This window comes from Colias croceus, chromosome 26, assembly GCF_905220415.1.
Source record: "Colias croceus chromosome 26, ilColCroc2.1".
Lineage (NCBI taxonomy): Eukaryota > Metazoa > Arthropoda > Insecta > Lepidoptera > Pieridae > Colias > Colias croceus.
The window spans coordinates 1,678,589-1,703,849 of record NC_059562.1 but is presented as its reverse complement, the minus strand read 5'-3'; the positions used below and the strand labels follow the sequence as shown (position 1 = coordinate 1,703,849).

The window sequence follows — 25,261 nt, the reverse complement described above, 5'->3', positions numbered from 1 at the left end:
TGCTTTAAATCTGACGTTTTTTTAATATCCGTTGAATTTCATATATGGTTAGGGTTGACACGTTTTTATTTTTTGGTTCATAAGATTTTTAAATATTTTACATTATATTTGTGTTATGTTTCCAGGAAATATTTTCATTGTTAATTATAACTGGTTGTTATCGTAGTTCTTGAAACGTGGAACGTGTTATGTTTTTTACTAATAAATCTATTCTTCTTGTTACAGGTACACTACACACTGCTGAATTTTCGGATTGAGTATTTCATACAACTTTTAATTTGAAAATTGAAACGAACGTAGCTCCAATTATTTCTGAAACTTTACGTTGCTAGCCTGCAAGTTGCAACTCGGATACGTAGTAATGTGAAAAGTGAAGATTTTATTTTTTTTGTTTAAAACGGGAACTCATAGCATAAGACGTATGAAAACGAATGAGCTTATAAATCTGGTTAATTTTTCAGTAGATTTTAATAATGAGAGACACACTCTTACAGCTATTACGCTCTTTTATTTGAAACTAATTTTAACACAAGATCTTAATTTTGTTACTCTATTAATGTTATATTCTTTTTGTAAGCCTTCGTCGTGTCCATTCTACATTGTTAACCTAGTTTAGTACTTGAATATCGTGGTGAGAAATCTATATTAATTTATGCTGATGAGTTTGTTTGTTTGAACGCGCTAATCTCAGGAACTTCTGCCCCCCTAGCCAAGTGGTTTTCTGTTAGCGTAGCGTTCAATAGAATAGACTACGAATGTATGAGATTGACGTAAGCTGTGGATAAACGTATCTATATATATATATATCTGGTCCGACTTAAAAAATTCTTTCGGTGTTAGATAGCCCATTTATCGAGGAAGGTTATAGGGCTATAGGCTATATATCATTACGCTAAGACCAACAGGAGCTGAACAATGCAGGTTAAATCGCAGGGCACAGCTAGTGTTTGTATATAACTAAAAAGAAAAACATTAATCTCTCCGTCTAACATTGGCAACATTCTTTCAATACTTGTTGCTCCTTTAAAAAACGTTGGAAATCCGTAGGTAGGTACATGGAGTAATTACTTTCCGAGGGAGGCTTTATTGAAAGCTTTTGTCGTTCTTTATACATTTGAACGAATTCAATACCTACTCTTTTTGTACTTTACTTTCGCTTTAAGGGCGAACGGGTCTGTTAATGTGACGTTATGTTTATTTTTTATAACACTAGCTGTGCCGTGCGGTTTCATCCGCAAGTATTTGTAAATTGTATAGCTCGTCTGTTTTGGTATATCACTGGCAAGAATTATCAAAATTTCTTCAGTGGTTTTCGCGTGAAAGAGAACATCTATCCTCAAAAACTTTCACATTTATAATGTGAGTATGTATTGAGTAGGACTAGTAAGGAAGTAGGATTGTAATTAATAAAAGGTATGCCAATGCATGTAGATATTCAGGAAAATTCCTCTTTGAATATGTAAAAGAACTAAGAAGTTGTAACCAATTCCCTAAGGATTAGAGCTCAATTTACTTTGCTTTGAATTGGGTCACATTCGTCTCAAACTAATGGTATATTGATGTCCCCTCTCTATCACGTAAAACGATACGTCGCTTACGTTTCGACTTTGACGTTAGGGTCATGAAAGTTATATCTACATTTGTCCCTAATCAGACGTTCGATTGAACAAATCATGATATTTTCCTGTTGCTTGATAACTGATATGGAATCGTATCGTATGTAACGCATATATGGTATATACACCAATATATAATTGGCTAGATCATGAAATATTTAACGCCCACGCAAGCTAACGTTTTGACACATGACAAGTCACGTGGAAGTTGTTATCAAAATTGTGGACAAAAGAGCGAATACACCAAAAGAAAGTACATGATTTTTTAATGTGGAAATAGGATGGGCTAGAGAGTTGCTGGCTGCTTTTTACAAAAAAATGCTCATTCCTATAGGCATTTCTAATTTCTCTTTCCTTTGTCCATCCGGCGAAGCCAAGGGCGAAAAGCTAGTGGTCCTTCATAACAAAACTAAACCTGTAACAACAAGATTTACCCCGTACACTTTCCAATGTTCAAGACTTATAAAATATCAGCCGATTGCGTCTGAACTGGGTCAGCCGTTCGTATCACAACTGTATTGTCAGATTTAATCGTCGACTTGATCGCTATCGTGCTTGTAACTTATTGTTCTCGAAGCTTCGTTTTGTTCGAACAAAATGTTTTTGTTCGTCGACTTAGTAATGGGATTATATTCTGTTGGATTATTCAGTGCTGCCGGCTTGGTTTACTGTTTATTGACCGTTCCTATTTGCATTTTATTTGTTGGCAACAGGAATGTATTGGTCCGTATCGCTTATCTATTGTGTTTCTTTGTTTTTTTTTGAAGGGGTGAGTTAGGCTTAAATATATTAATACCTTTATACATTATTGTTAATTGTAATGGGATAATATAGAACATCGTTTTTGGAGAACTGTAAACATATCCAGTTAAAAGAAGAATTGTTTCGCACTAAGAACACGGCTTAATAAAATAAACTCTAGCCGCGGCATTATTTCCCGACTTATCTAGGAAAGCAATAATCCAGCATAATAAGGGATTGCTGGGATCAAGTTCCCGTTGAACTCCGTATAATTCAACAGAGAATATGCCTTCTACAAGCGTAGGTACTCCCACTTAAAAATGCCTCGGTATAAATGCCGTCGAGTCGGGAAGTAGTTTCATACATTCAGATTAGAAAATTCGCATACGACAAGTTGAGAAAGCTCCCAGATATCTGCCAACGCTCGCGCGTCGGATATTTTCATACGAAACTCGCATTTTCAATGTAATTTAGCCCGGAACTTGAGGGTAGTTTTCGTTAGCTTCACAAATAAGATTTGTGTAGGTACCTACGGGTATTGCGATGTCGCTTTGTAAATTTTTATTAGAGTGAATTCTTATACGTTGGTTGTTGGGAAGCGGAGTTTTTATAAAGCATGTCGCAATCTTCAACGTGGGAGTTGAAATTTTAAAGAAAATTTTACTCGTGTATTGTGGTTCAGCTACTCGTCTTTTGTAATGGTTGTTTTTATTGTTCCGATGAGCATTGTTTTCTTGTACATTTAGGGGATTGAAAAATGTTGCGAATTGTTTTGTTTATATTTTGTAGTCGTTTTTACGAAATGCGTATTTAAACCTAGGTACAGTCAGTTTTTTAACATCGATATTTTAACAATTTTAATGTTTTTTTTTTATTTTGTACTAGCTGTGCCCGCGACTTCGTCCGCGTGGAATAGTTAGACTACATAGTAGTTACTACTTAACTTAAATGATTAAAAGAACTGTTAGTAAAATTTATTACTAAACTGAGCTAAAAAAAAATGTATCGTGCAGCAACTGATCAGCTTAATCGATACTCAGTTTTTGTCAAATCCAGCTCCAAATCCAAATCAGATCTTTAGTTCACTACACATTTGATACATTGATATTATATTTTTATTAGTTGAATTATTTTCAATGTTTAATTAATACCCCGAATATAATATAAGTTAATGGACACGTTCATACATATTAAATGTTAAACCGAAGTTATTCCAATCCCCGGTTAATATTTAAATGTATTAATAACAGTTTAGTGATGGGATATCCCTCTATAGCGGTAACAAGCAAGACTCGTCATAGTTCGTAATGTTATTAGCTTGTTAGTCAAACTTGACTAGTTGGTAAGTGTTTAGATTGTCTAGTTGCTGTATATATTGTGTGTAATTTAGTATTCAAGTTTCGTTTGAATCTGGGAAACGAGAAGAAAAAAATACCTTTGTTTTTGTAGCAAATGAAAGTCTTAAAAGTGCTATTTTTATACATAACATTATGTAGAATTAAAAAATTAAAATGATTGATTTATTGATGAGTGTTTGTGTGAATACATGGAATACTTTCTATTATATTTTTTTATATTATATCCTATTAATTCTGATATCATTATCAGTACCTTTCTTTGGATGCCAAATTGACCTATCCATAGCAGTAAATATAGAGCGATGGTTTATTTTAAAGTTTAAACATACCAAAATGATGTAATATGTAGAAAATTTTAAACACTTTGCATAGGCAATCGTTTGCATAACACAACTGGTCCAATGTGAAATATTTATTAACCCCTTTGCTATTTTACTTTCCTAGTGAAAAATAAAAGTCCTAAGTTCTATTAAATTCAAATGCGTTCCTAAACTAGCTTTCAATTTACTGCTTTGCTTGTCTTTGTGGGTGGCATTGGCTAATAGCGGCTCTAGGTCCACCTAGTTTCTAGATGTAGCCAGTTCTAGCTTAGAATTAATGACCTGTCTCGCTCGCAATTACTGGGCTAGCTTCTATGGGCCATGGGGTCATTTGTTTGGAGCTATTAGTTGAATTAATAAGGTTGGTGTAGTTTAAAATATTATAGGGATTTGTTATTTTTATTTTCGATTATATTTAGTAATTAAATAGTAACTTGAAAGTGTAATTTACTGATGAATGATGTCTTAAAAATGTGGTAAAGTAAAAATAACCTATCCAGTTTTGTGATATTAAAAAGTCGCCTTTTAATTGCGCTTTCAAATAAAATATTCAAGAATTCAAGCAGTGGATTTCGTTTTACTTAAGATGATGAGGATGATGAAAATACAGGCTTCTTCTTAATAAATAAATCCCTACCTAATAACTTACTTCTTACTTACTAACTTACCGACCCATACTTAACAAATTATCAAACACAAAATGCTGTGAAATATGTACACATTTTAAACTTTTCATCCGAATCGATTTCGACTCGCATCTATCGGGAAGTTATCTAATTTCCTTCAACCTGGCCCCGCCTCAATCGCCCCTTGCCCCCGTAGCTGTAGCTGCGAACGTGTTTTTCATTTCCTCTCACGCGAAGCTTTGCGATTTTAATGGTGAAGATACAGTTTGTAACACGTAGAAAATGCTTTAGATTAGTGTGAGAAGGTTGTTTGTGTGTTTGTTTGGTGATTTGTTGCTTCAAATTCAAATTATTTATTTGTCAAATTCAAATTATTTAAAAGTAGAGGTCCGCCCCGGCTTCGCCCGTGGTACATATTTCGCAATAAAAGGTAGCCTATGTCCTTTCTCGGGTATCAAAATATCTCCATACCAAATTTCATGCAAATTGGTTCAGTACTTTAGGCGTGATTGAGTAACAGACAGACAGACAGAATTACTTTCGCATTTATAATATTAGTATGGATTTAACATACAATATCTTATTTCTTGCTAGCCCAACAAATAACGTTAGGTATGTACCTAAACTTTTCTTGAATTATAAAAAAAACAAAGCATAATCAAAACTCGCGAATTTAACACCGAACCTGTAATTCAATTTGCAAAAGAGGAAATAAGTTAATTTCGAAAAGGTTCGTGTTGGTTTATCCAATATAATCCCCAATTCACGTGAACGAATCGTGAGCCGGTTCACATTGTGTCCGTACGACTGTTTTATCGTTAACTGTTATTTGCATGTCGTTACCTATGTGACGCATTCATTGATGCGATCGATTGATGTATGTTAAATAGTGTCATAGTTAAAAATAGTATCGATTGCTTCAATAGCTCTTAATAATTCATTAACATTCTTCAAAAAACAGTACTAACTTGAACTTAGGCAGTTATGCTAAATATAGTGATTACCTAATGCTAATGGTTGTCAATTCGACCCTTGCGTATTAATATTTCATATAATCATTTCCGTTTATAATAGTCGATTATTTACAGTAGTTTTTGAGTGGAAGGAGTAACAAAACCATCATCAACTTATACCACTTCTCTATAATCATATAACCATTTCTCTATTCAACATCCAAGCAAACATTGTGATTTCACCCCTACGCAGTTAATGTTTCACATAATATAAATACACAGTGTTATGCGAATTCATTTCTCATTCCAACTGCGAAGGGTTATTACCATTACAATTGACTATAATCCGGACTATTATCGTAACAGTTAAACATACAAACATTCGGATTTGTAGCTAGTAGCGTTTTTGGAATAAGTATTGTAAATTGTAATATCGTATAATATGTATGTATGTGCACTTGATATCATATAAAAATAAGACAATATTTGTATTTATTGTTTCTGTTATTGTTATTAATAAAAAATCATTCCAATGTTGTAAAAATATAAAGCATACAGGAGATACATATTGAAATAAATTTGTATAACATCGGATGACTTTACTAGTGCCCAGTCGAAACGATAAATCGTACCGATAAAACGTAAACCGAATATATCTACATAAATAAGCAAATCGGCAATACATCGAAGGATCATTTTCGCATTAATCTCGGATTAAATGTGATAAACAAAAGCTTTATTTGCGGTATTGTTTCTATATTATGTTGTATTTGCCGAGACGATAATACGCAGTTCGCTATTCTAGTGAAGGTCTGAGTTGATGAAACGGCTATAGGTAATCGGTAAATAATCCGTTGAGACATTAAGTATAGTATTGATATGAGAGAAGTGTTTTGTTTAGATTTTTGAAAATGTATATTATTATTTATGGAAGCTAGCTTATTTCCCCGCCTATGTGTGAACTTGTATATAAGTAACTAGAAAAAGGGTTTGGTACTTGATAGCTAACTATTTTAATCAATTCCCTTCGTTGTGATAATCCATACTAATATAATATACTAATACTAATATAACCCGAATTAAAAGTGCAGAATATTCAAATTGGTTCAGTTTTTATCTAGTGTATGTGAAGGTTTAAGAAATACATAAATGTAATTAAGAAAAATCCAACGACATATATTCGTTTGATAGAAAAATTCCGTTAGAATCCGTCTAGAATTGTATAGGTACAAATTTCGCAACAAACTTGGTATAGGTATACCTAAATCCGTCCTAGAATTGATTGCACACGTGGAAGCGATTACAGATGACGTGTGTTAGCGCTGCTAATGGGACACGGTACGGGGGATTACACTAGTTTAGTGTAAGTGGAATTTTGAATGTATGTTTTAATAACATTAAACGCGTATGTGTCTTGCGAGATGGTGATGATTATGATTCTAACATCAGGCGAGATTGTAGTCAAGTGCTTCCTTATACAAATTAAATAATACATCATCGCAATCATCATCTGATGATGATGGTGATGATGTTTTAATAGTTATAGATTAGTATCTTGCCGATTAGGTATGGGTAATCGGAAATACTTCAACTTATCGTTTAATGACTGAGGCTTGCGTGGATACTACTGCACATGTAGCATTGAAAAATATAGACTACAAATCTGAATTTTAATAAGAAAACAACGATATATTGTATTATGTATGATCGCGATATGTGAAGGAAAAATACGTACTAGAAGACGACCCTATTAATTTATAAGGACTTTTATTCGAGGGCGGGGACAATGCGAACAAATCAAAGATAAAAATCGACCGAAACATTTCAGTTATAAATGGTTTAACTATCCCGAATCTGTTTTATGTATATAAAGTGAGTTAATAAAATTACAAGGCATTTATTTAGACAAGAAAGAGGAGGCTTGAAACAAAAAGGAGCATTCATAACATGGACACACATTTAATTCTGGAACTGTAATAAGTACATACCTATAAATAAACCGACGAATTAAATGTTATTTTTATATTTGCCTCCGAGGTTATTCCATGAAAACTCAGACAGCAGTTCAACCACCAAACATAAAAATAATATTGAGTTTCATTACACTAAACGGTTTTTGCTCTGCAACTGTTGATATTTACATTATGTAAAATATTATGATTTAAATATCATAACAAAATTACGAAAACTACGTCCATTAAATGCGCCATCAAAAACAATCCTATATCCTACCAATGTAATAAAGCTCGTATCAACGAAGCGTAAAGTCTATATTCGTATAAACGTTTACTCATTTAGGAAATGGGAAAGTCTGAGTTGGCGTAATTCGGCAAAATGGCCGACATTATAGCGAGTTGATGATATATGTAATGTCTTGAACTATTCGTTTGTGAATTATTACATGTAGTATGACATTCTGTGGTAATGTTGGTTGTTTAATACGAAGGTCTGATATAGGTTGTAATATTAAATCAGTAATTTATATGGTAAATTAAACCAGTCAGCTTTTCTTTAGAGGAAAACCTTCCTTGGACATAGTAAATGTTAGATTATTATTGAAGTGGTTTACTTTTGACTTTTTTATTAAAAAATACTATCCTATGCTTTATTATCACTTGCGATACCTATATCTGTAACAATGCTTGCAACGTGCAATCTTTAAATTAATTTCAGTTTTTTTTTTAAAGTGAAACTTTTATTACATCGTCTCAAACTTTTTGGTCTGTGTAGCGCATGTCGCGTGTATCGCGGCTGCCGAGTAGGTATACCTACTCGGCAGCCGACCGACACGCGACATGCGCTACACAAAGCAGTGTTCGGAACCGTTCGAACAGTTTCACTTTTACCGTGGTTTCATAAAACCACACAACATTTTTTCTAAAGGTATAAACTTCACAAGGATTCTAAATGCAAATTATTAGAATGAAGATAAGCAAATAATGTGATATAGCTATATTATCGTTATAATACTCAAATCGTCGCTCGAATGTCCTTTCTCATATTTCAATCAAATATCCAATTTTCGACTCTACATGCAATTAATAGGGTGCATTTTCCTTAATTCCCACTTGCACAAACTAATAAATTACATTTCAACCAGCCAGTGATCAATTCTAGGTCGTGTTCAACAAACTTATGCACTGCATTTAATAGAGGTTTAGCCGTTAGACCGTCGATTACGTGTCTCCATAATAAATAGCGGGATTAGCGCTTGAACACGGAGTTTAGCGTTTAGCGGTTTGTCTTTGCTAGAATTATTGAAGCGCTGGAATGTTTACTTTTTCTTGTGACGGAGAGTGCAGAGTGGAAGGCAGCTGTGCTCGTTCAAATCCATACAAATATCATAAATGCGAAAGTAACTCTGTCTGTCTGTCTGTTACTCAATCACGCCTTAACTACTGAACCAATTTGCATGGAATTTGGTGTAGAGATATTTTGATACCCGAGAAAGGACATAGGATAGGTTTTATCCCGGTAATCCCACGGGAACGGGAACTATGCGGGTTTTTCAGTTTTCTTTGACTGCGCGGGCGATGCCGCGGTTGGAAAGCTAGTTTTTAATAATTTATTTGATCCAGGTTATTGTTGTAAGAATAAAAATAAGCTATGGTTTTAATTATTTTCAGGTTACAGTAAGATTTATATTTTTTTAATTATTTTATGCACTTGACAATATGACTGCAGTTTAAATTTGTAAAAATGTTACCTGTATAATATTACCTCACAAATTCTTTCATTGCTACTAATAAGTTTAATAGAAATCGTTCAGCTCTACCAACAATTTGAAAGTAACCGTTTATATCATGTAAATAATAAAAACACACTTATTTTAAAAGCACATTCAAACACAGAAATATGGTATTTATTTATAAAAATTCTGGTCAAACTAACTGCATCCATTGTTAAGGGGAATGTTCAATTCAAGAGTGAACTTGCTTCGTCGGTTGCAAAGAAAGCAAGCAAAGAAAGATGGAGGAAGTAGTCTTATTTCGCATTGTCTGTTAAATATCGGATGGCTTTTAGACGTGGAATTTTAAATTGCGCAGTATTTTCTTTGCAGTTGTATTGTTATGGTTGTCTGTCTGAGTTTGGTAGGGTTTTCAGATAAGTAGTAGTAGGTACTTGATGGAGATTGTGATGAACAATGTTGATAAGTAATTGGTGTTATAAAGGTAATGTTAAATAAATTTTCTTGCTGGTAGGTATAGTGGTTAGGAAGAGCGTTGAACCCTTATAAGCTACACTAATAGGCTCATAAACTACTGGATCGATTTTAGGAATTCTTTCACCATTCGAAAGCTACATTATCCACGAGTAATATAGGCTATATATTATCACGCTAAGACCAACAGGAATGGAGCCACGCGGGTGAAACCGCGCGGCACAGCTAGTAATTTATATACAGAGTCAGTGTGTTACCATGTAAAACATAGAAAGGTCATTAATTTGTGAACTTGTTGAATATCAGATAGATAACAGTGAATTTGTACCATCTAACCTTGTTCTTTTGGGGACAATTTTTTTACAAATATAAATTAGAACTTGAATGTTTTATGTCAATTATTCTCATAATTTTTTTAGGCCTGTTGAGGCTTCTATAAGTTTGAATAAATGAATTATGAACAAACTTAAAGCCTATTCAATCGCTAATATTCTCAGTTGAATAAATAACAAAAGTGAGTATAGAATGAAAAATGTAACATCAGAACTAAAATGAAACAACGATAAAATAGATCCAAGAACATCTTACATTTCACCTGTTTAAGCACTTTGTAGATATAAAATGTAAAAAACTGCGACAAAGTATAGAGCAGTTGTTGTGATATCATTTGTTAGGGTTGGCACAAATTACAGGGGATTTACGTGACTTGAATATTTTTATTTTTTAAATATTGTATAAGATGGTTTTGAGTTATGCTTGGTCAAACTTTATTGGAAATGTTTGTTCTTAAAACGGGAGTTGCTTTGAAGCAGTTTTGTATCGACTTATTTTATCTGTTATTAGGAAGGTAATGTATCATATATATAAATGATTGAGGACTTTAATTTTATCAGAATGGATCAGATTCTTATTTTCGTTATTATCATACAATACTTACATTTTCATTATTCACAAACTGTTTGTTGACAACCCTAAAGGCTGAATGTAAGTGGGACGGCTAAGACAATGCACCCAACACCGCACATTTACAAATGAAACCTCCCAAGATGGCGACCGTATTGTGTAAGAAGTCATTTAAGTAGCTCCGTCACGCTGGAACCCGCTTTAAAAAAAACCTTACTTTTTTTCAGCCTATTTTACCTACAAACGATGCTAATAAATGTAGTATAGGTCAATTTTTTGTAGTCTTATTAGTTACTTAGAAAACATCATTGATATCGTTCGAAGTAAAAAATATAAATAATAGCGTGTTGATTAGTTTTGGAATGGGTTCCAAATTGATTGTAGTTTATTGTAGTGGCAAGAAAATTCTTTATTTGCGTTGTTTTATCTCAAATTATTGCAAGAAGGTCACAATAACAAGATTTTAAAAAATAAATAACACTTGTTCAAAAACTACAAACGATGCCAATAAATGTAGTATAGGTCAATTTTTTGTAGTCTTATTAGTTACTTAGATAACACCATTGATATCGTTCGAAGTAAAAAATATAAATAATAGCGTGTTGATTAGTTTTGGAATGGGTTCCAAATTGATTGTAGTTTATTGTAGTGGCAAGAAAATTCTTTATTTGCGTTGTTTTATCTCAAATTATTGCAAGAAGGTCACAATAACAAGATTTTAAAAAATAAATAACACTTGTTCAAAAACTACAAACGATGCCAATAAATGTAGTATAGGTCAATTTTTTGTAGTCTTATTAGTTACTTAGAAAACATCATTGATATCGTTCGAAGTAAAAAATATAAATAATAGCGTGTTGATTAGTTTTGGAATGGGTTCCAAATTGATTGTAGTTTATTGTAGTGGCAAGAAAATTCTTTATTTGCGTTGTTTTATCTCAAATTATTGCAAGAAGGTCACAATAACAAGATTTTAAAAAATAAATAACACTTGTTCAAAAACTACAAACGATGCCAATAAATGTAGTATAGGTCAATTTTTTGTAGTCTTATTAGTTACTTTTTGTAGTCTTATTAGTTACTTAGAAAACATCATTGATATCGTTCGAAGTAAAAAATATAAATAATAGCGTGTTGATTAGTTTTGGAATGGGTTCCAAATTGATTGTAGTTTATTGTAGTGGCAAGAAAATTCTTTATTTGCTTTTTTTATCTCAAATTATTGCAAGAAGGTCACAATAACAAGATTTTAAAAAATAAATAACACTTGTTCAAAAACTACAAACGATGCTAATAAATGTAGTATAGGTCAATTTTTTGTAGTCTTATTAGTTACTTAGAAAACATCATTGATATCGTTCGAAGTAAAAAATATAAATAATAGCGTGTTGATTAGTTTTGGAATTGGTTCCAAATTGATTGTAGTTTATTGTAGTGGCAAGAAAATTCTTTATTTGCGTTGTTTTATCTCAAATTATTGCAAGAAGGTCACAATAACAAGATTTTAAAAAATAAATAACACTTGTTCAAAAACTACAAACGATGCCAATAAATGTAATTGCTTGGCGCCATTAAAAACAAAACAAGGACTAGTGAAATTAAGCAATACGTGTCCTATTGATTCAGCATTACACTGTATACTTATCGCTTATGTGGATCGATTTATATATCATAATTATGTAGATAAAAACGACTCAGATGTCTTTGAAATTATCAAATTAATTTCATCCAAAGGTATAAATACAAGTGTCTATCAACAAAGAGCAAATCTCATTCTTCAATTCATGAAAATTGAGAATGGTATAATAGACTGTAACTCTAATATAAGCAACACAATCACGCAAATGTTTAAAAAAGTTCCTTCATTAACCGTTAAGTCAACCTGTGTAAACTGCGAAAAAAGTAGCTCATCTACCTTAGCTGTGATAGCTACACATCTTGAACCCTTGACAAATAATGGGATACAAGGACTACAGCAATCATTATTGAAATATCTAGAATCAAATGTACGACGGTGTCATACTTGTAACATTAGAAATGATCTTAGCTTTCAACCCGGTAATCATCTATGGATTGATATTGAAGTTTTCTTCACAAGTATGGTCAATCAAAATAGTCTCAAAAGGGATCCGAATTCTGGCACTTCGTTATTACAAATCCCTGCTGAGCTAGAAGTGTTAAATAATACGTACATTTTAGTTGGTGCCATAGAGCATATATATATCAATGAGACTGGTCATTATCGACCTTACTTACGTAGAAGCAACAATAAGTGGGAACTTCATGACGGAATCTCCAGCAGCTCTAAGAAAAAAGTAGTGTCTAAAAAAGATTTAATGAAGAAAAAAACAATACATATGCTATTTTATGTAATAAAATAATCATAAATATTTACAAGCAATTACAAGAGTGATATGTGATATAACTTAGTACTACTATTTGTTATTTTTTATAATTTCAACTAATAATAAAACTACAAACGACACGAAATCCAAGGCTCATAATTGTTTTGAATATATTAACTTATTGAACACTAAATTTTTTGTTTTTTATTGCTTACAGGGGTTTAGCAGCCACTACAAACATATGAGTTTAGCTACAATCAACTACATTGTTTGTAGTTTTTGAACAAGTGTTGTTTATTTTTTAAAATCTCGTTATTGTGACCTTCTTGCAATAATTTGAGATGAAACAACGCAAATAAAAAATTTTCTTGCCACTACAATAAACTACAATCAATTTGGAACCCATTCCAAAACTAATCAACACGCTATTATTTATATTTTTTACTTCGAACGATATCAATGATGTTTTCTAAGTAACTAATAAGACTACAAAAAATTGACCTATACTACATTTATTGGCATCGTTTGTAGTTTTTGAACAAGTGTTATTTATTTTTTTAAATCTTGTTATTGTGACCTTCTTGCAATAATTTGAGATAAAACAACGCTAATAAAGAATTTTATTGCCACTACAATAAACTACAATCAATTTGGAACCCATTCCAAAACTAATCAACACGCTATTATTTATATTTTTTACTTCGAACGATATCAATGATGTTTTCTAAGTAACTAATAAGACTACAAAAAGTAACTAATAAGACTACAAAAAATTGACCTATACTACATTTATTGGCATCGTTTGTAGTTTTTGAACAAGTGTTATTTATTTTTTAAAATCTTGTTATTGTGACCTTCTTGCAATAATTTGAGATAAAACAACGCAAATAAAGAATTTTCTTGCCACTACAATAAACTACAATCAATTTGGAACCCATTCCAAAACTAATCAACACGCTATTATTTATATTTTTTACTTCGAACGATATCAATGATGTTTTCTAAGTAACTAATAAGACTACAAAAAATTGACCTATACTACATTTATTGGCATCGTTTGTAGTTTTTGAACAAGTGTTATTTATTTTTTAAAATCTTGTTATTGTGACCTTCTTGCAATAATTTGAGATAAAACAACGCAAATAAAGAATTTTCTTGCCACTACAATAAACTACAATCAATTTGGAACCCATTCCAAAACTAATCAACACGCTATTATTTATATTTTTTACTTCGAACGATATCAATGATGTTTTCTAAGTAACTAATAAGACTACAAAAAATTGACCTATACTACATTTATTAGCATCGTTTGTAGTTTTTGAACAAGTGTTATTTATTTTTTAAAATCTTGTTATTGTGACCTTCTTGCAATAATTTGAGATAAAACAACGCAAATAAAGAATTTTCTTGCCACTACAATAAACTACAATCAATTTGGAACCCATTCCAAAACTAATCAACACGCTATTATTTATATTTTTTACTTCGAACGATATCAATGATGTTTTCTAAGTAACTAATAAGACTACAAAAAATTGACCTATACTACATTTATTGGCATCGTTTGTAGTTTTTGAACAAGTGTTATTTATTTTTTAAAATCTTGTTATTGTGACCTTCTTGCAATAATTTGAGATAAAACAACGCAAATAAAGAATTTTCTTGCCACTACAATAAACTACAATCAATTTGGAACCCATTCCAAAACTAATCAACACGCTATTATTTATATTTTTTACTTCGAACGATATCAATGATGTTTTCTAAGTAACTAATAAGACTACAAAAAATTGACCTATACTACATTTATTAGCATCGTTTGTAGTTTTTGAACAAGTGTTATTTATTTTTTAAAATCTTTTTATTGTGACCTTCTTGCAATAATTTGAGATAAAACAACGCAAATAAAGAATTTTCTTGCCACTACAATAAACTACAATCAATTTGGAACCCATTCCAAAACTAATCAACACGCTATTATTTATATTTTTTACTTCGAACGATATCAATGATGTTTTCTAAGTAACTAATAAGACTACAAAAAATTGACCTATACTACATTTATTAGCATCGTTTGTAGGTAAAATAGGCTGAAAAAAAGTAAGGTTTTTTTTAAAGCGGGTTCCAGCGTGACGGAGCTCATTTAAGTGCCAGCTTACCTAACTAGGCACTAGAATCTGGATAGCTACAGATCTCTGTCTAGGCACTATTTTAGATTGTTTCTATTTTAGTCTAGATACAAGAAATATAATATGTAGTATGACATATTGAAATAGGGTTGACAAAATCGTAAGAAAAATTAATTCGGTCGTTTTCAACCGCACGAAAAAATAGAGTAACTTATTATGTGTTATTCCATTAGATAAGCTTCAGCACGGCTGCGTTACCTTGCCTTTAGTAGTTTGACGTGATGTACTAACATACATACAAATTTCTGCATTTAATATGAGTATACATTATTACTAGATCTATAGGTAAGCATAGTACTCAGTCAAAAGCTCTTTACGTGAACGGCTTCGATCTTAGACAAGCTATATTATTCATCGTGGCCCGACTCGACCTGCGCTGGTTTGATATAATCCCAGGAGAATGACAGACAATTATGGGTCTGTAATATTGATATTGACGTTAAATCTCTTGTGGGGTATGGGGCATTTGTAGTGCAGTGATTGATTTTAATTTGGGTGTGGTTAAATGATTTCAGATCGACTACGCGTTGCCTATATGTTATGTTGGGTTATAATTCATGTGCACGAAAAATTTCTTTAAAATCAAACGATCCTACAAAGTAAATAGTTACCATCTAACTTTCGGATCGTTTATATACATTAGCAAGATTGTCGTTTTTCATATTATATTGTATAGTTACACTTAATTCCATCAGAATGTGAGATAAAAGTAAAGCAAAAAGCACAATATAATACGTTTTCATAATTCTATGCTGTGATCGCGTAAAGAATAAGTACCCATAACTGAAATACGAGTAGTGTCAGGTGATAAAAGCTAGTCCTGTTATAATATTGAAGCTCCTCGTCATTTCATGGCTTCAATAAATTAATTTATAAGGGCTTCCTAGTTAAATTTTATCTAGTAACTCGGAAAATTGTATTTATTAGCAACAGACTGTGGCAGTGTTCAAACAAGGGTTGCCAAATAGAAATTATGCGAATCTCCGGGATTATTCATTCGGTTTAAAAATTAACAAGTATTTGGCATAGTAAAATGAAATGAATTTTAGAATTTGGATACTGTATTTACTTTGCTTATATAGTTATTCCATTTTGCGCCAAAAATTTTAACCAAGGATTGAAAAATCAGCCCTTGGTACATATTATAACCGCTCTATTGGTAAGAAACTGTATATCAATTATTAACATATTTACGGGGGAAAATACCGTGTATCTTAGTACTTTTTCATAAATTTCAATAAATCTGAATCTGAAATATCTACCTGGAGTCATATCATATTATTCTCGTCCACAACTGAAAGCTTGCAATTGAATACCATATCCTAAAACGCGCTCAGCAACCCTACGTCACACTACGTACAGTAGACTCGTGTTTTCGTATTCAGGGAGCGGAGTGAGAAAGGGTCCCGTGTAACGGCATAATTTACGATCGCCATAAACTATCGCTGACCGGAATATTTAACTTGACCTTAACATACACTTTTGCAGTTGTTATGTTTCGGATACTCTAAGTTCTGACGTATGGTTATGGTTTAAGTGGCGTTTGCTGGTTTGTGATTTTGATGGTATAAGCGGCTCAAATGTTATAACACTGTTTGGGATTTTTTTTATACGGTGCATTTACATCAAACGAGCAAATGCTCATTCTAACTCCTCTATGTCAAATTATTTTAGTGTAAACAAGCGTAGAACATTCTTATGTTGTTCTTAGTGCGTTCGAAAGGATTCTATGCATTGTTCTAATACTGATCAACACTGAATAGAAAGAAAGAAAACATTTATTTAATGGCACATAGCCTCACAAGGACATTATGAAAACAATTTATAGAATACGAGTTTTCGTTTACACTAAAGATCACGAAAGAATGCTTTTGCTCTTATACAGTTCGTTTGATGTAAATGCACCGATATACAATAGATGACTATGTTGTAATCTATGTATTAATGGGTAATAAACCCTCTGATTTTACAGCATTATGTTTTCAAATAATTTTTATTCAATGCCAAAAATATAACTGCATTGCAATTTATAAATAGACATTTTTAAAAGTACATATTGATATAGCAAAGGTATTCCGTAATAGAAAACAAAGAATGCAATACATATTTGATATCTGGAAGCCTGTATTTACCGTATTTGAGACATGTTATACCTACATGAGGCTTTGTATAAAACCTTTAAAGCCTACCAGGTACGTTTGTAAAATACGAAAATCGAAATTAGTATGTGTAGGCAATGTTTTTTAACAAAAGTGATGCGAACGCAATTATAATTACCCATTGTGGCCCGCTTTATTAAATTACGCGTGCGTGTTACGGCGCGTAACGTGAATTTATTACGCGCGCGTAAATCTCAATTGTGCGAGGTTGCGCTGAGTAATCGCTTGTTTTTAGATTTTGCCGCGGTTTTGCTTGTCATTGTGCTGATTAAAAATTGGGGAATTTTTCGCTGTATTGAAGTTATTTTTGGTTGGATGAAGCTTACCAAACGATGTTAAAAAAAACTCGTTTATAATGACATCTAGCTACGAATTAAACAAGAACATATTTCATCTTAACTAAGGCTTATTTTGCTTGAAAGCTAGCTCATTCCATCAAGCTGCAACGGTTTTTTAAAGTATAAAGCAAAGGTATAACGCAAAATGATAGCTTACATCGCTCATTGTACGTCCAATCTTGGTAAAAGTGTGAGAACTATGAAAAATCGGAAATATGGAGGTTCCTGGTACTTTTTCATATGATGCAGAATGTAATCTGTTATACTCCAATGTTTGATATCTATTAAACTAATAACACTGTGTATTAACATGATACTTTTAAACAATCAATAAGATTCAGATGATTTTTATGAGAAAATTATTAAAAAATATTTCAATCAAATAATACCAAAACATAATTAAATGTACTGGTGAAGTATTTGGTGAATCATCTACGAAATATTTAAATAAAGAAATACACTGAAGCTGAGAGAAAAAAAAACATGTTTAAATGAAAAATAATTTCCCTGTTTGTCGAAAACTCTGCACCAAAATGCCTTTAAACCACGTTTAAACATGGGTGTTATTTTTTTCTCCCCTTGGCGCCCTTCGAGTTGTTTAACGCGCTCGTAAAGAGTGCTTAGGGCTGTCAGTGTGAAGAAAATGTTTTGTTTTTTTTTGGGTGTCAGAACTGAGTGTTTACATAGGTAGGGATTTTGGTCGTTTCTTCGGGAAAACTTCTCTCGCTAATGAACAATTTCGAAAAAAAAAGCTTGTGTGATCAAGTATGCTGTCATGTATTGCAAGACGATTATAATATGTGCCGAAGTTTAAAAGACGTAACTTATCTTTTAAATTGTAACATCTGTGGCATATAATCTATAAACCTGCGTAAATACACCTTGCCAAGACTCTTTACAGAATAAACCTTCACTTACAGCTATTCTAAAATATACAAGAAAGGAACATAAAACGGTATCCAATTTAAGTCTTTAGAAAAATGGCCGCTATTTTCTTAGCACTCGGCGAAAGTAAATTTACATTACAGGGCTGGCAGCTACCAGTTACTTAGTTACATGCACGATACAAAGGGGTTTACGACACCCGTAACCCGGGACATTCGTCAAATCGGGATATAAACCCGGGATAGTATCTGCCAGTAAATCCGGATTCGATTCTCGGGTCAGTTTTACTATTGTGATGTTTTGTGCCGCTTAAATTGAGAGTGGTGGAGAACTGTGATTTATTGAGGTTTCTGCTTCGTTATTGAGCTGTTGGAAATTACAGAGCTTTTTTAAGATGAATCATAGCGATAGACCACTTTAGTTGCACAATGTAAGATTACAAGCACTGGCTTGTAATAAGGTTTCATTTTAAATCATAATTAGGAAACCAGAAGTTGATGTCTCGAAATTATAATTCAAAAAAACAAGGAAGAAACAGTTTGAAGGAGATATGCGTGAGCAAATATCAAATCGTGTACATAAACGCATCTAAAATTCGTATTTGCTTGGAAAAACGTGTTAAATTTACAAATGAATATTTGGATGTAGAATAACTGTAAAATTTTGTCTTCGCTTCGAACAACGTGTCGTATTATCAAAAAAATTACTACAACCAGAATAACTCAAATCATAAGCTCTTACACCGCGATTAAAATTCAAATCAGACATCACTAATACATCAACAATAGGGCACTAGTAGCAGGGTTCAACGCAAGCTATGGTACAGAGCCGCTCAAACGTATCCCAGTTACCGATTTACGTGGATGCATTGATTGAATCGTTGCAAATTTCTGTTTCACCATTGCAGGATTCGAGGTGGAGATTTGAATCGTAATATCACCCTTTTGTTCCGTATCCAAAGGTGGTTCGAAAGGCTTGATAGGGATGGTAATTCGCGTAGAGATCGAATTATGAAAGCATAGTGTTGTTGCGTGTTTGTTTTGAAGTGATTTAGGTAAGTTTACGTAATGAAATACATTGTAAAATGTAATAAATTTATTTCATTTATTTCATTTCATTTCATTTCATTTCATTACGGAGCTATGTGATTGCTATGTTTGATCTTAATATTATTTTCTTCAATATTGTCACAATAGATCGTTATTTTTTATTATACAATTAATATAAGCCTGTTTCGTTCCATTCTTCTTAGAATATAAATCCTCTTAAATACTTCCAAATACCTATACTTAAAAATGAAAGCAATTCAACCGAAATATAATGTTTCATCGGAAGCATCCGCTGCTCCCAGAGGAAAATCTACAGGGAAATTGTCGATGACAAGCTTACTGAAGCGTAAAAAAAATGAAATTAAGTAGGAACAATGGCTTTATCTTTTATTATATTTTATAAGATGAAAGAGTTAAATAAAAATTTTCACCTTACGTAGCCTAGAATCTTCTCTGTTAATGTCACGTAGATACATCCATTTTCTTACTTCAGTCTTACGTGAGAAATTTTTCCAATAAAATGAAGGAAGACTTAGTTATAATAAAGTCTATTGAAAATGTTTTCCATAAAATAGAAGCCCGTTTTCATAACGCAACTTTTTCACTTTAAAATATTCTGTTTAAAGTCAATAGTACTTCTTTTTTTCATTAGCTCATAATTTTGCTAAAACTGTTAACAAAATATTGTTATTGAATGAATAAAGATAAAATTTAGATAAAGGTCTTATTTAATTTGTTGATAAACTGTCCACGAGGGTTTACGTGCGGTTAAAAGTCTTTTAATTAAACTTCTCTGTCCATGGAGCGGTACCAAACTATTTGCCTTCCGCACTCCTCTTTATTTTATCTAGAACTAATTCACATAGTGTTATCAAAGACCGCTGGCATTCTGGCCACTCTCCAAATTGCGAGTGCCTTCACGTATGCGGTCGCCATACATAATTCAAAAGGCACACAGCCTCCCAATAAGATTTAGATAATGAATGAAGTTTTAAGTGAGAGTCGAAAAGTTTTAAAAGCAGGATTCGAGGCGAAACGTCAAGAGGATTTTCCGAGATTCAAAGATTTCAATCAGCGAAATTGAGGGATAAATAGAAAAAAAAAACTCGTGATTTCGAACGCTTTAAGAACTAGGCAAGGCGTATTGGAGACTAGTTTTAAAGTAGGAAGGTTTCTTTAATTAATCGATTCATCTTAATGCAATGGCTATTGATTCTGCATTATGATTTTTTTTTCTTTTTCATCTACTTAAATTAGTTAACTTTTCCCTCGTATATAAAATGTTTGACATCGTGTATCGGGTGCTTCAATATCAGTTAATCAAGTTACGTATCAAGGCATTAGCTGTAACGACCTGCCTAATTTTGAATGTCCTACTTATGATTAATCGAAGACCAAATTGTTAGCCCAGCTTCACCTGTAACAGAAAAATTAAACAAAATCTCCTTCTTTTACAGACATTCCATACCTGGAGCTGGCGGAACCTGACGAGGGTTACCATGGGCTAATTAGAGAGAACGAGACGCTGGTGGAGGTGACGCCGACGATACGCGCCCGCGGACCGCTCTGCTCCTTCCTCATACTGAACAACAAGCACCATGGGGAGGCGCCCTTTGAGGTAAACGAGTTGATTGATTTAATTTAAATATTTGCACACCCAGATAATGGGTTGAATGATAATACAAACAATATAGCGCATTAGCGCTATTTTGTAATAACAACGCCGATATTTGTAACTGCATTCTAAAATCAATGTAATTTGAATTTTGAATAATTTGAATTTGTGGTAATACATTCTTGGATTGGAATGCAGATTCACGTGTTTATAGTTTGAGCAATTAGACTGCTAAATTTGTTATTCCCAATGGTCCTCTAAATTCTAATCCCCGAAATAGTATTAACATTTACGTAATTGACGCCCTTAAAGAGATACCCGATTACATAAGCATGTATACTGATAATTTAAAACTATAATTCGTGCCTCCATCTCTTTATCGCCCTTATAAATAGAATTTGTAGTAGATATTGTAAAACTCCTTTATCAATAAATCTTTAATTTTATTGATACAGAACTTAGAATGCTCTCGTCTTCTTCCAAAAATTTAAAGGAGAAATATTCCATCTTTTTCTAATGCAATGGCCACTCTAACGCAAACCCGTATTCCTAAATTGACGCTATGAAAAATTCGTCGCTCCGATTTTACTGGGCCAAACTTGGACATTAAAAACAAATCAATAAAATGAACGCGGCCTGTGCCAAACTGTTATAGCAATACATTTGAAAGAGCAATCAACATCAGAACTTTATGCATTCACAATGCCCTATCGTATGTCGGGGCCGGCACGAAATTATTGGACCGCGCTTGTCCGCTCGCCACGTATGACTTTATTTTATTTTCCCCGTTCTATTCTACTGGCTGAACAGAAAATTGCCGTTTACAAAGTTTGTCTCTATTTGAATAGTTTTCACGTGCGATATTTCATTTTTATTCATGTCTCTTTACTTTGTTAGCAGTAATTTCATCATGTTTTTGTTCACGAGTTTTGTGAATGTTAACGTGAAACGGAACAATATCGTTGACACGATATTTTTTAAGTTCTTTGCATCATCCGTCGTACACACAACAGCACCATTAATCAAGGACCATATTCCCAGCTGTTATTGCAACCGCAACAATAAAAACCTCCTCCTAGCTCTCAAAGCGAACATTAGTAAATTTTATTACTTCATGAATGCAAAATACGACTGTAAATTTCTTATCGTTGTGCTCTTTACGAGGGAAGCAAATAAGCAACGATTTCTCCAGAGAAATCCTCTACACCACCGCAATAATATTTCAACTGCAATATATTTATGCTTTACGACACAGAAATACCGACACCGTATCTCAATTTTCATTGTATAAAGCACTTTAATGTTATAAAAATAAGGGTGATACGTGGACGCCGGATCACTGTCGGCCGACTCAGATGGTCGCTTACAAAGCGATATTTTTATTGAATTTTAAAATTTATTGCCGTTGGCAACTCCTTTGATGGGATATTTTATAACGTGTCCAATATTTGTCGGAAGGGATGAGTTATGTTAGTTGAATGTACGAACGAGTGGGAAGTCTAAATTGGGAGATCATCCGGATATTATATTTGTCAAAGTTTAACTAAAAATACTTTCCGATTTGTCTACAGCATTGATGCTCATCTCGTTTGTTAGTTCCCTATCAATATTTGGATTGATAGAAACGGACTATTTTATTAACGTTTGTATTCCCTGAATATTTATGTGTGAATACGTTAAACAATGGTTATTACGATTTAACAAGTATGAATAAGGATAATAACAATCCAATGCTTTTAGAAACAATTTTGCTATTAATGCTTTTCTGATTCGTATGTTTTTTCGATTCCTGTCTTGTTAAGTTAATTAAACCACCCTTACATAATGCTTCCTAAAATAATCAAGGCAGATTATTATATCTCCAAAGAATTCATTATATGATGAATAAATGATTGATCAAATTATATTCTTATCAAGTTCCTTACAGAACACAGGTGGTTCATGTAATAAATGGTAATCTTCGTTGTATTATTGCCCTGTTATACGCACACGAGTATCGCACAATATTTCTTTTATGTCGATATCAAATTTTTTATAGTTGCCAATAACAATTGTGTACTGTATCACCTGCCGCTTTGTCTTGTTTCAATGTTTTATTTACGATCGTTACTGTTTTGATGAAACAAATATTTCAACGCTTTTATTTTTAATATTTACATAACTAACATTTTCTATTTTCTTTAAATCGATACTATTGGAAATCGTTTTTGGGTTTGTATTTTTAGTTTGAAAGCGTTTTTGGTGGGAATTGAAACTATGCTCGTTAGCATTCTCTTCATTTTTGTTTATTTTTGTGATAGAAATTAATATTTATCCACATAAATACATCCATAATTAAACCAGATTTCAATACATCAACATTATGTGTAACACAGTCCCGTAACATATTAATAAACATATTTTTAATAAATAGAGCAATAGGGATTGAATATTTTGTATCACAATGCACTCATTTGAATATCTATTACGTGTGCTCGGTTGTTACCAACAAAGTATATATTTCCAGTCCCCGTGGCTCTATCGATTGTCTATATCCAACATTTTACACTGCTATTGTCTCTTCCACTTGTGCACCTTCGTTGGAATAGATTATATTGTGATCAGCGTCTTTGTATTTACATTTTAATGTAACTGTATCAGATGAAGATCTGTGTTCAATGGGAGTGTTTTTGTCGTTGTGGTTGTGTGTGTAATCAAATAATTTAGGTTTTGGAATAAAATGTAGGCTTTTTTATTTTTCTTGGATGTGTAGATTTAAAAGATGATTTTTGTTTCAAGAAATATCGCCATACTGAAAATCTAAGTGCTTATATTTTGTCTAACCCGTTAATGGCATAACACTTCTTTAATATCATTAGATTATAATATGGATCTATACGTAACTTGACTAATTTCATTGAATAAAGATATAAAATCCGTTTCAGATTATGGTGGTGGATGAGAACGAAGCGAAGTTGCGGGTTCGATACCCGCTCAACTGCGAGAAGAGACGAAACTACAAGTTTGACATTGCCGCTGTGGGCTGCGACGGATCTTATTCCAACACGTAAGTATTTTCATTATAAATATGAAGAGTTTGTTTGTTTCTCTAAATCACAGGAACTACGATTTCGAGTTGAAAAATATTATTTTATGAAGGATAGATATGGAGGAAGGATTTATGACATCACGCTACGACCAATAAGAGCGGAGCAGCGATGAAAAATGTTTGCAAAAGCGGGAAAAAATGTTTCCTTTTTTAGTATGTCCCATACTTTTGCAATGAAATATTGTTTCATGTACAATTTACATGATAATACTTCACTAAATGATTCCGATTAAAATATAATATATAAAAATTGCAATATAGTTTATGGATTTACATGAAGAACAGGGAAATAAATCCTGCTAATTTATATCTCTTTCGCCAAATTTTTGGACGTAGATGAATCGATTAGAGGAACTTGTGATTTATTACGCATGGTGCTATAAATAATATCCAATTTTGCAGGGTCCCAGTGCACATAACAGTGACTGACGTGAACGAATTCGCGCCGGTGTTCAGCCAAGCGGCGTACGTGAGGTCCGTCGACGAGGGCAAGATATACGATGAGATTGTGCGCGTGGAAGCGACTGATCGTGATTGCACCCCGCGGTATGGAGACGTGTGCAAGTATGAGATCGTCACTGATAGAAGTCAACCATTTACGATTGATAATGAAGGTGAGTTATGGTGTTAAATGATATTTCATGTGTAAGGTGCACTCGTAATTAATTCCATGTGTTGTAATTAGTTTTTGAAGCAAAATTTCTTTAAGTGCGTTGAGAGCATCATGGCAATACCATGACGACATGGAGTAAGGCGAAAATTTTGGTATTTAAGCAGTTTCACTTCTGACACGTATGCTCGGCACACACACACTCTTTTTTATTGATAGTAATGAGACGAGACACTTATGGTTGTTTTCACAGCTACTGGATAGGTTCTGTTTAGCTTAACTCGAGTAATATAACAAATGG

The 25,261-nt window shown here is 32.8% G+C and overlaps 1 protein-coding gene across 1 annotated transcript in view; it reads left to right on the top strand.

The window, feature by feature from the left end:
- The window catches only part of LOC123703450 (calsyntenin-1), a 177,270-nt gene that overhangs the window by 131,481 nt on the left and 20,528 nt on the right, over window positions 1-25,261 (top strand). Inside the window, exons 2-4 of the mRNA XM_045651442.1 lie at window positions 21,105-21,265; window positions 24,187-24,308; window positions 24,753-24,964. Coding sequence (XP_045507398.1) covers window positions 21,105-21,265; window positions 24,187-24,308; window positions 24,753-24,964 — 495 coding nt within the window. The remainder of the gene's footprint in view (window positions 1-21,104; window positions 21,266-24,186; window positions 24,309-24,752; window positions 24,965-25,261) is intronic.